We start from the raw sequence: 13,258 nt of genomic DNA, 5'->3' as shown, positions 1-13,258 counted from the left end.
ATATATATATATATATATATATATACGAAGTGATTAAATAACATATTTTGGACACCCTTTCGGATCATTCAATTGAGTTAGTGATTGCGCATTCGAATCTCACTAGCAAGTAGCAACAATCTTTTTAAAAAGACCTTTCGCTCACTAGCAACAATTTTTCCCCTTTTTAAAATGACCTCTTTTTAAAAAGACATTTTGTTCACTAGCAACATTTTTTTTTAAAAAGACCTTTTGTTCACTAGCAACAATTTTTTCCCTTTTTAAAAATACCTTTTGTTGTGCAATTTCTGGACACTCTTCGTGAAATTCCTGGCTCCGCCACTGTCTGTAAGGGATCTTTTATTATATATATATTGGTTTGCTTCCGCTTGTTCGTCTATCTTTGTTATTTAATTGTCGCTTCCGCTTTGTTTCTACCTTTACACTCATTACTTTCTGTTCTGGGTTACGAATTGGTTTACCCACTCGTAGGTTATAGTATATAAAGTATATGTGGATATTTTTATAACGATGAATATTCAAATTTCAATTTCCCTTTTCATTTTTTTCATTAATATGAACTACGACGACTGATAGTGGATCTAGAAGTGATAAACCTCAACCAATTTGTTTGAATTCTTGTTTTATTTTTATAATGTGGCTAACTACCAATATGTTTTAATTTATATCATGACCACTCATGATATAAAACAATTATTGAAGTTGAATAATGATTCTGGCTCTAAACTAAACTGAAACAAATGAGTGATGCTAATTGGTAAATATTATTTGTACAAGATATTTACATCAAATTAATATAGATATTTTTGTGATATTTTTTTATACATATATTTAGATGCATGCCCATAATAAGCGGGTTACCCCATATATTACGTTATTTTTTTCCCTTCCTTTTTCTATGACAAAACTGATCCCCTTAAAAAAAAAGACTTCACATTTTTCTATCTTCAAATTTGGTAACTCATATTTAACCTCTTTTATCCATGTAAAAGCAACCTCCTTTAGTGGGATCTTCAAATATGATCAGGAGAACCCATAGAAATTCATTCTAGTTGCATGATCCGAAAGGATTCAATTGAATTTCTGCGGTAAATTATGCCGCAGGATTAAGGTAAAAATAATATAAATAAATTGTTAAACTTCTTTGAAAAACAAACATTTTTAGCAAAAAAATTTTGGTATCATCAATGGCAGAGTTACATCATCCTAAGGGGACTAATTCAACTTAAATCTTTTGTCAGAAAATCATATTGTATTCCAAAAATAAGGTAAACACAAGTTTCTTTTTTGTTTTTTTATATATACAAATTATTGATTCTTGAAAAAAGACAACTTTTAACGAGTTGGTATATGTGACTCAAGAATTATTTCATATTGCAGGTCCAAATCCCAATCGTAACATTTTAGGTTTTTCTATCAAAATCTCCTTGTTAAAATTCCTGACATCGCCCCTGATGAGGCTAATAATTAACATAGGCATATGTTTCATGGTTTTGGTCATGGCAACACAAGTGAATAGTTTTGTGGGCATCACATGGGGAAGGCAACAAACACAACAATTGGTTCCATCTATGGTTGTTGATTTGCTTTTACAAAATAAAATTTCACAATTGAGATTAATGACTTCAGGATATGATATTATTGAAATATTTTCAGCCACTAATATTAGTGTTAGTGTTACTATGGGAAATTCATTTATGTATCAAGCAAATAGGAAAGACCTTGCATATAATTGGGTAAATGATAGAATCAAGGATCCAATCAACAAAGGTGCAAATATAGTGTAAGTAATTTATCATTATTATTATTTGAATTATATAATTCTACTATCTGAAATTGACTTGTCGAAAATGTTTTTGACATATGTGTCCTTTTTATTTCTTCAGGGAACTAACGGTTGGGTCTGAACCATTTTCTAATACATTCTTGAAAAAAGCGACGAACTACAATGTGGTGTCCGTGTTAAAACTCATGCGAGAAAGTCTCGATGAGATGGGTTTAGGGTACGTTAGAACAACGACCGCACATGGCATGGATGTATTGAATCATACAAAATTTCCATCGGAGGCAGACTTTCGCGATGACATAAAAGTACAAATGATCGAATCACTAGCGGAGTTCAATCGAACCGGAGCTCCCTTTCTTCTTATCTTGTTCCCAATCCATTTCGTTAAAGACGTAATGAATTACACCATCGAGTTTGCGTTCTTTGATAATAATAGCGGGTTCAAAATTGAAGATGGTAACATTACGTACACAAACGCTGTGGAGTTAATGATCGATTCCGTTGCGTGGGCTATAAAAAAAGCAGGATATGGCAATATGAAAATTATGATTGCTCAAATTGGATGGCCTACGGATGGATATCCACATGCAAATATTAAAAATGCAGAGAGATTTCACAAGGGGTTATTGAAATTTATAACATCAAAAAAAGGGACACCAATGAAGCCAGGGCCACTTGACATATATCTTCACAGCTTGTGTGATGAGAATCAATTTCACAAGGTATTTGGTACATTTCAAAGACATTGGGGTATTTACGAGGCAGATGGCAATCCAAAGTACAAGATTGATTTCTCATTACAGGTAAGAGTGTCAAATGATCGATTTGAACTGAATTACAATAACAATAATAGTGTATATGAAAAATGGTCATTGTGACAAAATTTCAAATATCACAAGTTAAACGCCATGACTTCAATTATACAAGTGAAAAGTTGACTTAGTGAATGTTACCCAAATTTGAGTTAGTCAAAATGCAGGAAATTACACTCAATAACATTTAAAGATGACTGATCTTAAACTTTTGATCCCGACTTGACATGTGGATAAATCTTCAAGGTCAAGAGTGAAAAAAAAAATCCTGCTTGAAGTTTTTTCCATGAGGTAAGCGGGATCAAAAGTGTCAGTTTAGTAAATCAATGGTCAAAATGAATTGTACAATAAATGAATTATTGTTCAATCCTACCCAAATGTTACTTGGTTGAGATAGGTTAGACAATGAGTCATAATCCATTCCCAAACCCTTACCAAAACTTTTGTTTTTGTTTTTTTTAATAAACTAATAATAGAAAATTCTTTTTTGTTATAGCTATGTATAAAATATTGAACAAAAACTATTTTTATTAGAAGATTTTAGCAAGGTTTCATTAGTCAATTGGGTCACATATTTAGCCTAAATTAGTCCAACTTTTTGATAGACTACACTTAGACGAGTCAAGTTATATTTTCATGAGTTGATTTTATCATCTCTAATTACAGGGTCGCAACGAGTTACCTACACAAGCTAAGGGCATTGTGAAAATGCCAAATCGATGGTGCAAGTTCAATGGGGACACATCAAACGTGGAGTTGGTGAATAAGAATTATGATTTAGCATGCCAAGATTCAGATTGTTCACAATTGGAAAAAGGAGCTTCATGTGATGGACTAAGTTTTGCTTCCAAAGTTTCATATGCTATGAATGCATTTTTTCAAAAGAACAAACAAGAAGTAAAAGCTTGTGATTTTGATGGTTTAGGCCAAGTTGTAGCAACAAATCCCTCTGCGACAAATTGTGAGTTTCCCATTGAGATATTGTCATTCCAAGATCAAAGGGTTCAAAATGGTATGATTTTAAGAATTTGAAGAACAAAAAATGGAAATGAAGTTGTATTTCATTGTGAGTTTTAAGTAATATACATTGTCAATGTATGCCAGATCATATCATTTTTTTTCTATTATGACATGTAACGAATCTTATTTTTAAAATTTCAAATCTCACATAAATTTAAAGAAGTTTACATATATCATTTGGGTGATCTGATGATGTAGAAATTATGTACCGTACAAAAGTTAAACTCCATATGTCATTTAAAAGGCTGAATTGGACAACAATATCCCCAAAAAAAGTCATATAATCCATATGTTCATCTTTACTTGCCTACTATACTAAAAATGGGTGAATAACAATATTATATTTGTTCAGTTTGAAAAATCAAGAGATAATTTACCCCTTTTGTCTATTTTACCCTTACAATTAAATACTATTCAATATCTAAGCTTTAAATTTAATATATTCAAAGGGTAATATAGTAATCTTACCCAATTATTTATTGTTTTTAAGGTATGTGTCAAGTCAATAATAGACAATTATTATTGAACAGAGAGAATAAGACAGATGAAAATTATCACTAAATGCTTAAACATCGCGGTGAAAATAAAAAGAGTATTAAATAGAATATGAATGGAATAGTCAAAAAAAAAATATGACTGATAAATGTTGTGCAGGAGTCCTTTAGAAAATTTAGAAAATGTCACACGACACATTAATTTTTATCAAGTGCAACGTGAACATAGATGACATGACACATTGATAAATATTTTTCCCATCTTTCAACAAAATGAATAACGATCAATATTCAAATAATGATTACTTTATTTTCATTAATAAGATTAATTTAGTAAAATCAATACATCCGAGTAAAACAAAAAGTAAAAGAGTTGGGCACATGAACAGAGTTTATGGCTATGTTTCACACCTTTAAGAAGCATCAAATAAAATGATAATTTTATCATATCACCTCCATTTATTCTAAGTCATCTAAATATTGAAAAATGAAGAGTATACAATATAAGGATAAAATAGATAAAATTAAAAATAATAAACTATCACTTAATTTTCTAAAATGGTCATCTTTTTTATAATATAGCGGAAAAGTAAAAATGAACGAAAAATTAATTTAAAACATCTATTTTTAATATAGAAGCCAAATAAAATAAAACTGAATAAATATTTAAGAGGAGCTTCTATTCTAGGCTCTATACACCCCAAAAGAAAGTTTTGGGTACCTTATAAATATAAGATATATCTTTTATATATACTCTTTATTACTTAATTATGGTAAGCAATATATAATTATATTTTATGCAAGATTATGTTGGTGTAATTTATCACAAATATAATAAATTACAACTGAAAAATAAAATAATAAAAAATGAATAAATAGATCATTTAGGATGAGGCGCGGATATCTCGCTCTCTTTAAGGAGATTCAACTCCCCTATGGCATAATCTACACCGATTCAATTTGCAACAATGATACTCTTGACTTGTCCCCGTCGGTATACAACAACTCAACAACGTCGTACAACTCAACAATGTCGTACAACTCAAGCAACTTTGGATTTAGTTGAAGAGTCCAAAGCTCCACATACGAACAAACATCTTCCTTCAACATATAAATATTCTCTTTTATTTAGTGAATACAATTGAAGACTTGAAAATTTTTCTCTGTCTCAACTCTGTCTCAACTCTCTCTTTCAGTATTACATACTACAATATATTATTTCACACTTCTTATCTTTCTTTCATTCCTTCACAAAGGAAGAAACACCGATATGTATAGGTGAAAAAGCGCACTTCCATGTAATCAACGGGTAGAATGAAGGGTACGTAATAATGTGGGTAGATAAATGTGATAGATGTTATATTATAAGTTATAATAAAATAATTGTCATATGAGTTACAAGAAACTAATGACCATTGGAGTTAGAAGAACTAATGATCATATAAGTTACAAGAACTAATAGTCATCTTTTACCATAATTTGTACTCACTATCATATGCACTTCATATTTTATTTTTTTAATAAAATGCATATACACCAACATATTATATTTATTTAAGATTAATTGTATTGATGTTAGCTCCATCAACTTATAACCTTAGATGCAAGCCCATAATAAACGGACATAAGTAGCCAATCATAAACGTTATTTGTTTTTTTTTCTTACTTTTTCTATGAAAAACTCATCCTTAAAAAGAGAAAAACTTTATAATATCTACCTTTTAATCCCCCCATACTTAACCTCTTTTATCCATGTAGAAGTAAGTAACCTTCTTTTGGGATTTTCAAATATAATTTGGAGAGACCATAGAATTGAATATCATTTTGTGTACTATCAATGGCAGAGTTATATGATGATCCAAAGGCATCCAATTGAATCTTCTATCAGAAAATCATGTTGCACAAATAAGGTAAATATAAGATTGAATCTTATTTAAAAACCAAAAACAAAAAAACTTTAGCGTGATAACCAAGGTGATTCAAGAATTGCTTTGTGTCACAGGTCTCAATATTCCTTGTGGATTTTTTTTTTCCGATTCTTCTTGGTAAAAAGGTGAACCCTACTTGTAACAATTTTTTTCCCCGAATCTTCTTATTAAAATTTCTGACATCACGCAAGATGAGGCTAATTACCATGGGCATAATGATCATGGTTTTATTCATGACAAGAAGTGTAAATAGCTTTGTGGGCATCACATGGGGCAGACAACAATCACAACAATTAGTTCCATCAATGGTTGTTGATTTGCTTTTACAAAACAAGATTCCAGCATTGAGATTAATGACTTCAGCCTCTGATATTGTTCAAATTTTTTCTGCCACTAACATTAGCATTGTTATTACTCTTACAAATAGAAATGTAAATCTTATAAATAGGAAAGATCTTGCCTATGCATGGATAAATGATAAAGTCAAGCTACCTATCAACAAAGGTGTCAACATAGTGTATGTAATGCATTCCTTTTCTTTCTATTTTTTTTTTACATTAATTTTATTTTATTGCCTGTTTGTTCAAGTTTTTAAGGGAAGCACAACGTTGAATATAGTCGTAGAAGTTGAAAAAAATAGTTTTTCCCAAAAAGCATTTTTGGAACAACGACCAAACATAACTTGTTGTTCTCATGTTGACAAGTAAGGTACTTTTTCAAATTGATGAGTCAAACGTACTAGTCTGTTTGGTCAAGTTTAATTTTTATAAATCAAAAGTATTTATTTTTCTTTAAAAGTGCTTGTTTTAGAAAGCTAATTTCCAAAAAAATAGGTAGAAACTGTAGTTTTTCCTAATGAGAACTTTTGAAACCTTAACCAGGCCCAAATTATTGCACTAACATTGGTAAAAATGCTTTTGAATTTTATTAGTTATGTACAAACAACTATATACCCTCCAAAAATACTTTTTGGTAACTTTGGCTAAATATGCTAGCAAACGGGTAATTAAGAAGCAGATTTTGAAAGCCTGACCAAATAGCTGGGTGATGTTAATCTATAAAACTTTGTGTTGATTTTATTATTTAATTTTCTCTGATTAATTTCTTTAGGGAACTATGTATTGGAGCTGAGCCATTTTCAAATACATTCTTGAAAGATGCAACGAACTATCAAGTGGTGAATGTGATATCAATCGTACGAGAAGCTCTAGACGAGATGAACTTAGGGTATGTCTCAACAACGACCGCTCATGGCATGGATGTCATAACTATCGCGAAAGTCCCATCAAAATCAGACTTTCGCGATGACATAAAAGGATTGATGCTCGAATCACTAAAGTTCTTCAACCGAACAGGCACACCTTTTCTATTGAACATGTTCCCTATCCAAATGGTTAGGGATGTACTTAATTACCCCATAGAATTCACATTTTTCGATAACATGAGCAATTTCAAGATTCAAGATGGTAATGTCACGTACACAAATGCAGTGGAGTTAATGATAGATTCCATTGTGTGGGCAATAAAGAAAGCGGGATATCCTGATATGAAAATTATGATTGGTCAAATTGGATGGCCTACCGATGGATATCCATATGCAAATCTTAAAAATGCAGAGAGATTTCATAAGGGGTTATTGAAATTTATAGCATCAAATAAAGGGACACCACTTAGGCCAGGGCCAATAGACACATATCTTCATAGCTTGTCAGATGAGACTGAGTTTCCTACAAAATTTGGTGCATTTCAAAGACATTGGGGCATTTATGAGGCAGATGGAAATCCAAAGTACAAGATTGATTTCTCATTACAGGTACACATGTCAAATGAGCGATTTAGATTTAATTTGAATTAACAAAACACATGTCAAATGAGTGATTTAGATTTAATTTGAATTAATAAACGAGTCATTGCTCACCTCTAGCCAAAAGAGTTTAACTAAATTCACAAACACACACTTTTCATCCTCTTAATTGAAAAAGTTTCAAATTTCACGTATTTGACATCACTCTAGGATGTTAACTACAAGAAAAGTGTGAATTATATGGAGATTTTTCTGAGGATAATTTTCCTGCAAATTTTCATACTAATCCCCATGTAATTCACACTTTTCTTGTAGTGGTTGTTGCAGAGTTTCACCAGTGAAATTTGAAAATTCAATACGACAATGGCTACTTTTCTAATTACAACATTGAAAAGTGGTTGATGGGTATTTTATATATATATCTACCAACATAAAGTTAGTTGAGCTACGATGAACTAGGTCAAATAGACTAAACATGACTCATAACTTAACCAGCCCCAACTCAGGTCAAATTTTAATTTTTGTTTCCTTCATAACAAAAAAAACAATTTTGACAAAGTTTCTCATGGATTTGTTTGGGCTACATACTTGCCCTACATCATCTCAATTTTTAGGTGAGTTGAATTTTGAACATGTTAAGGACAAGCTGAGTTAATAAATGAACTGATGATTTACCTGCCTAAACACGAATTGAGCAAACTCATATTCTTATGAACTAATTTTGTCACCTCTAATTATAGGACCGAGACGAATATCCCACTCAAGCTAAGGGCATTGTGACAATGCCAAATCGATGGTGCATGTTCGATGGGGACAAAAGTAACATGGATTTGGCGAAGAAGAATTACAACATTGCATGTGAAGAAGCAGATTGTACAAAATTGGAACAAGGAGCTTCATGTGGTGAACTAAGTGATGAATCTAAAATTTCTTATGCTTTTAATGCATACTTCCAAAAGAATAAGCAAAGTGAAGAATATTGTAATTTTAATGGTTTAGGTAAAATTACAACAATAAATCCTTCTGTAGAAAAATGTGTGTTTCCTATTGAGATATTGTCATTCCAAGATCAAGTGGCTGGTAATGCTATGATATCATTAAAAATTTGACTTTAGTGGTATCATGTGGAACATTCTAGAGAAAAAAAAGGGTATCGATTCGAATTAGTTTTTTTGTTTTTAAAAAAATATGTTTCTGCTGAGTTTTGATTCTTTAAATTTGTCAGAAAAGAACGTTTTTTGTTTTTTGTTAAAAAAAAAAACAAATATCGTAACAATTTCTATCGGTTAGATTTGAAAGAAACTATGAAAAAAAATTTAACTTAAATACCAAGATCACAAAAGTGAAGGAATGAACTAATTGAGACAAATGTTCTAATTTCAATAAAACATTTCACCTTATGATAACCTAGAATGATGGGGGGATTGAAGGTTAATGAGAAAGTGTATTAACATTAATTGAAATGTTAGAGAGAAAATACTTTAATAAGTGAAAATTGAAGAAAAAGTGTTTCAACAAATTCAAAGTTGGTGACAAGTATATATATCAACGGAAGTTTAATTTTTTACCAAGAAAAGAAATGTATGTAATAAGTTGTGTATGTTACGTTCAACTACACGGATTATTAGTTTTATCTCAAAAATAAACTTAGCGAGGTTAAACAGGGTTTCTAAGTTGGGTTCAATGTTTGAGTTTGTCTAGATTTTCAGCTATATTCTCCAATCAATGGTCTTCCTCTCGATGATACGATTGATGAAATTTTATTATAAAGGTTTTTTCAATTGAAAATGATAGTATGATCGCTGCTATGTATTGAATTATGATATTTCAAATAATCTTTTTTTAATTCTCTAATCAAAAGAAAATTACTCTTTATACTTGATCTGAAAATAACAAAAGATAAAAAGCTTCATACATTCATAACGATTAATGTTAGTCAAGAGAAACAAGAATTATCATCTGATGCAAACACAATCCAAACAAAATTTGGATGAGTTATAAACCAGAAATTAAGTAGCATGGAGAAATAATTTGGACCTCAAATAAAGCTTTTAACTTCCCTAAGCTTGGAGGAAGAAAAAGGGGTACAAATATGTATATTGGTGTCTTATATCACTTCTGGAATGACCTAGCGTGGATCGGATATCAATATGGTTACCTTGTCACTATACTTTTCCCGTATTAAATTGGAATTAATATCGAACCAATTCAATAGGAGGAAAGTACTTTAGCTAGGTAACCATGTCATCCAGTACTATTCGCCCCCAGAAGTGAGATAAGACATCAATACATACTTGAATTCAGTGATCATTTCCTTCAATTCTTCATGCATTTGGAAATAATATTCATTTATACTAGTATATGTGTTTCTTTTGGTGCCTCTAGTCTTTACAAATTACTTAAGGTCTGTAGGTCTTTTTCTATTTATAATGTGTGGTAAAAGTGTAGTGAAAAGGAAAGTTGACTACACTTTTATCATGTTGTGAAAAGGAAAGTTGAAAGTTGACTACACTTTTACCATGTAGTGAAAAGGAAAGTTCTAGAAGGTGGAATGTGAGGATATATAAGAACAATGACATGGTGAAATATTTTTTAGTGAGGTGGAAAGAAAATATAAAAATATTATTCCTACAAAGTAAAAATAGCAGTATTAAGATATTTATTTATTTAAACACTATATTTAGAATTTAAATTAAGCTAAAATAGATAAACCATATATTTTTTTGGAAATTCTCCTTTTTTTAAAAAGAAAAGAAAAGAAACTAATATGTTCAAATGTGAATTTTTTTGTTATTTCTCATAATTTTCTGAAAGATTGAATTATTCTAAAATTTATAGATAGTCAAAAAATGAACTACACAGTATAACAAAATTATATTATTTTTAGAAAAAAAATTATATAACTTAACATAAATATAATAATTTACATATTTAATTATTAGGAGATTTGAAATTCTCATAATTTGATTGTTTACATTCAAGAAAAAGAAATATTATAAATGAATTGCTCAATTTATATAAGATAAATTTTAATGCCTTAAATATTAGTATTTGCTACATATATAGTAGTTTAAAGAAGAAAAAACATGAATAAGAAAAGTTCTAAACTTCTAATTGACTTCAAATCCTATATATTAGGGAAAAAAATTGATATTACATTTTTATATATTAGGAAAATAATTAAATTTAGATTGTCTCTGAAATCTATTTTAAAATGGTAAAAAAGTGAATGATATTTCGCTAAAGAATTTCATTTTTAATATACTGTTAGAATTTTAGTCTCTTTATAAGACTTTCAACTGTGACCTACATATTGGATAATTATTAAAGTACCTTATTTTCCAATTAATTAAGTAAAAAATCAGATAATATTTTACCTATCTTGAAGTTTTTGTGATACAAGAAAATATTTTATTAGGAGTCCTTAGGGTATTCATATTTTATGGAAATATCCCTAGGGTTAAAAAAACTTATAAGAATCCCTTGCCTACCTTTTTGTTAGAAAACAATAGAGTTCTTTTTTTATCCAGAGTTACAAGTTGGTGCTAGATCAAATAAAGTGATTGATCTCAACGACACTTGAACAATTATTATTGGAACAAGGTATATTCTAATTTAATATTTCGATATGTTTTTTTGATATAAGAATTTGATAAAATAGTTTTTTGATTATTTTTTTCAAGATTTTTAAGGGGTTAGACATGGGAATCAACGTACGCAATAGCGATTCGATCGCAATACGAGCAAATAATTACTCTGCCATTTTCTTGCTCCTATATAGCTACATCACCTTTGTTTATTTTGCCTCCCAAAATCATGTGGATAACATAAATTAGTGTTAATATTTAAGCATATTTAGGTTCTTCTTAATAGCAAAATGTGGATGACAACCTAAAATTGCCTATGTATAACACCTAGATATGCAAAAGGGGTTGTTTATGTTTGCCACATAATTTTGGAAGGCAGATCTTGTGAAGGTAATGTAGCTAGAAGCAAAAAATGGTAGAGCAATTAGTTGTTTACACCGTGATTATTTCACTATTAAATATGTCGATTTTTTATTTTTCTATCTCAATCTTTAAAAATGTATTCTATTATTTTATACAAATACCTCTATCTAATTCCTTAAAAATCTTGAGAAAATTAATAGAGAAACTCTTTTTCAAGTACTTATATATGTTGACAAGTATCATCTTAGTCTCCAACCTAGAAAAAATATTGGATCTATTGAGAATGGGCAAAAAACTTAAGTATACAAATTAAGTACCTTAATTACTACTATGTAGTAATTATTATTTTTTTGCCTATACAAAAAATAGTTTTTTTTTTTCAAAAATAGGATTTCATATTAAATTATTTTTTAAAAAAAGTAGTGTAGAAATAGTTGGCCACGATTTTCTCATATTTCCTGATTTTCTCCAATTCTTTTACCTTCCACGATTTACTCAAATTGGTTATATATTCTCTCACATCAAAAAAGGTTTTTTAACAAAAATAAAACTATCTTTTTACTGATTCTGATTGACTGTTCGATCATTGATACCAACATTTTTTCAATTCTAATTCAACACAACGAACGATAGGACGCATCAGGTAATTGTGATAAATCACAATTGAATTGATGTTTTTTGCGTTCTTATTTTAATTATAGATCGTTATATTGTAATCTATTATGTTGGGTATATGTTTTTGCGTTACCGTATGAATTAAGGTCGTTTAAAAATCACTTTTTATATTGAATTTGAATATATTGAGTGCAATTGATATCTTTATATAATTGATTAGTGCACTATCTTTTCGGTCGTATATCTAAACACCAACTATCATGCTAATAGGTAATATTCTGAATTTGGTTGTTTATAGATAACAAAATTGGTTCTGATTTGTGATTGTATGTTTCATATATATAAAAAAAAAATAAAAAAAAAAAACTAATTTAGGTCGTCAACCATCATTTGGTTTAATTTGTAGGGTTTTCTGGATTAGTATAGAAACCATATTCCGTGTAATTTTGGTTTGATAACTGAGTTGGTGAAAATGATGATTTTTTTAAACAATAAGTTTCATTAAATTTTTTTGGTAGATTAATGTGTGTAATTGATAGCATACATGATGTAGATTGTCTACTTTATTTCGTTTATTAAACACCATAATTTGAGATTTTTGATATAATATTAGGTGTAATTGATTAGTGCACTCGAATATCTTTTCGGCCGTGTATAAACATCATAATTCGAGATTTTCTGCTGATGTGTAATTGGTATATTTTATGCCGTATCTAAACACCAACTTTCATGCTTATATTAGGGTACATGTATTGTTATAGGTAATAGCTTGAATTTGGTTGTTTATAGATAACAAAATTGGTTCTTATTGATTTGTGATGATATATATTTCAAAAAAAAAAAAAAAAC

General features: G+C 29.5%; 2 protein-coding genes across 2 annotated transcripts; both read left to right on the top strand.

The window, feature by feature from the left end:
• The first annotated feature begins 1,454 nt into the window (after window positions 1–1,454).
• On the top strand, window positions 1,455–3,666 carry LOC125854663 (glucan endo-1,3-beta-glucosidase 8-like). The gene is made up of 3 exons (XM_049534249.1): window positions 1,455–1,783; window positions 1,887–2,589; window positions 3,265–3,666. The coding sequence occupies exons 1-3, from the start codon at window positions 1,455–1,457 to the stop codon at window positions 3,628–3,630; spliced, it is 1,398 nt and encodes a 465-aa protein (XP_049390206.1). The 3' UTR covers window positions 3,631–3,666.
• Window positions 3,667–6,231: 2,565 nt separating this feature from the next.
• Window positions 6,232–8,953, top strand: LOC125854664 (glucan endo-1,3-beta-glucosidase 8-like). Its single transcript, XM_049534250.1, has 3 exons — window positions 6,232–6,557; window positions 7,151–7,853; window positions 8,585–8,953. The coding sequence occupies exons 1-3, from the start codon at window positions 6,232–6,234 to the stop codon at window positions 8,951–8,953; spliced, it is 1,398 nt and encodes a 465-aa protein (XP_049390207.1).
• Window positions 8,954–13,258: the final 4,305 nt, after the last annotated feature.

This window comes from Solanum stenotomum, chromosome 2, assembly GCF_019186545.1.
Source record: "Solanum stenotomum isolate F172 chromosome 2, ASM1918654v1, whole genome shotgun sequence".
Lineage (NCBI taxonomy): Eukaryota > Viridiplantae > Streptophyta > Magnoliopsida > Solanales > Solanaceae > Solanum > Solanum stenotomum.
Note: the sequence above shows the minus strand (reverse complement) of the source record. Positions and strands in the feature narration are given on the sequence as shown.

What these genes read in the sequence shown, in the direction of transcription:
- LOC125854663 (XM_049534249.1), top strand. Translation starts at nt 1,455, where the DNA reads ATGAGGCTAATAATTAACATAGGCATATGTTTCATGGTTTTGGTCATG. An exon ending in AACAAAGGTGCAAATATAGT is followed by an intron (nt 1,784 to 1,886) that starts GTAAGTAATTTA and finishes TTATTTCTTCAG; the next exon opens with GGAACTAACGGTTGGGTCTG. An exon ending in AGATTGATTTCTCATTACAG is followed by an intron (nt 2,590 to 3,264) that starts GTAAGAGTGTCA and finishes CTCTAATTACAG; the next exon opens with GGTCGCAACGAGTTACCTAC.
- LOC125854664 (XM_049534250.1), top strand. Translation starts at nt 6,232, where the DNA reads ATGAGGCTAATTACCATGGGCATAATGATCATGGTTTTATTCATGACA. An exon ending in AACAAAGGTGTCAACATAGT is followed by an intron (nt 6,558 to 7,150) that starts GTATGTAATGCA and finishes TAATTTCTTTAG; the next exon opens with GGAACTATGTATTGGAGCTG. An exon ending in AGATTGATTTCTCATTACAG is followed by an intron (nt 7,854 to 8,584) that starts GTACACATGTCA and finishes CTCTAATTATAG; the next exon opens with GACCGAGACGAATATCCCAC.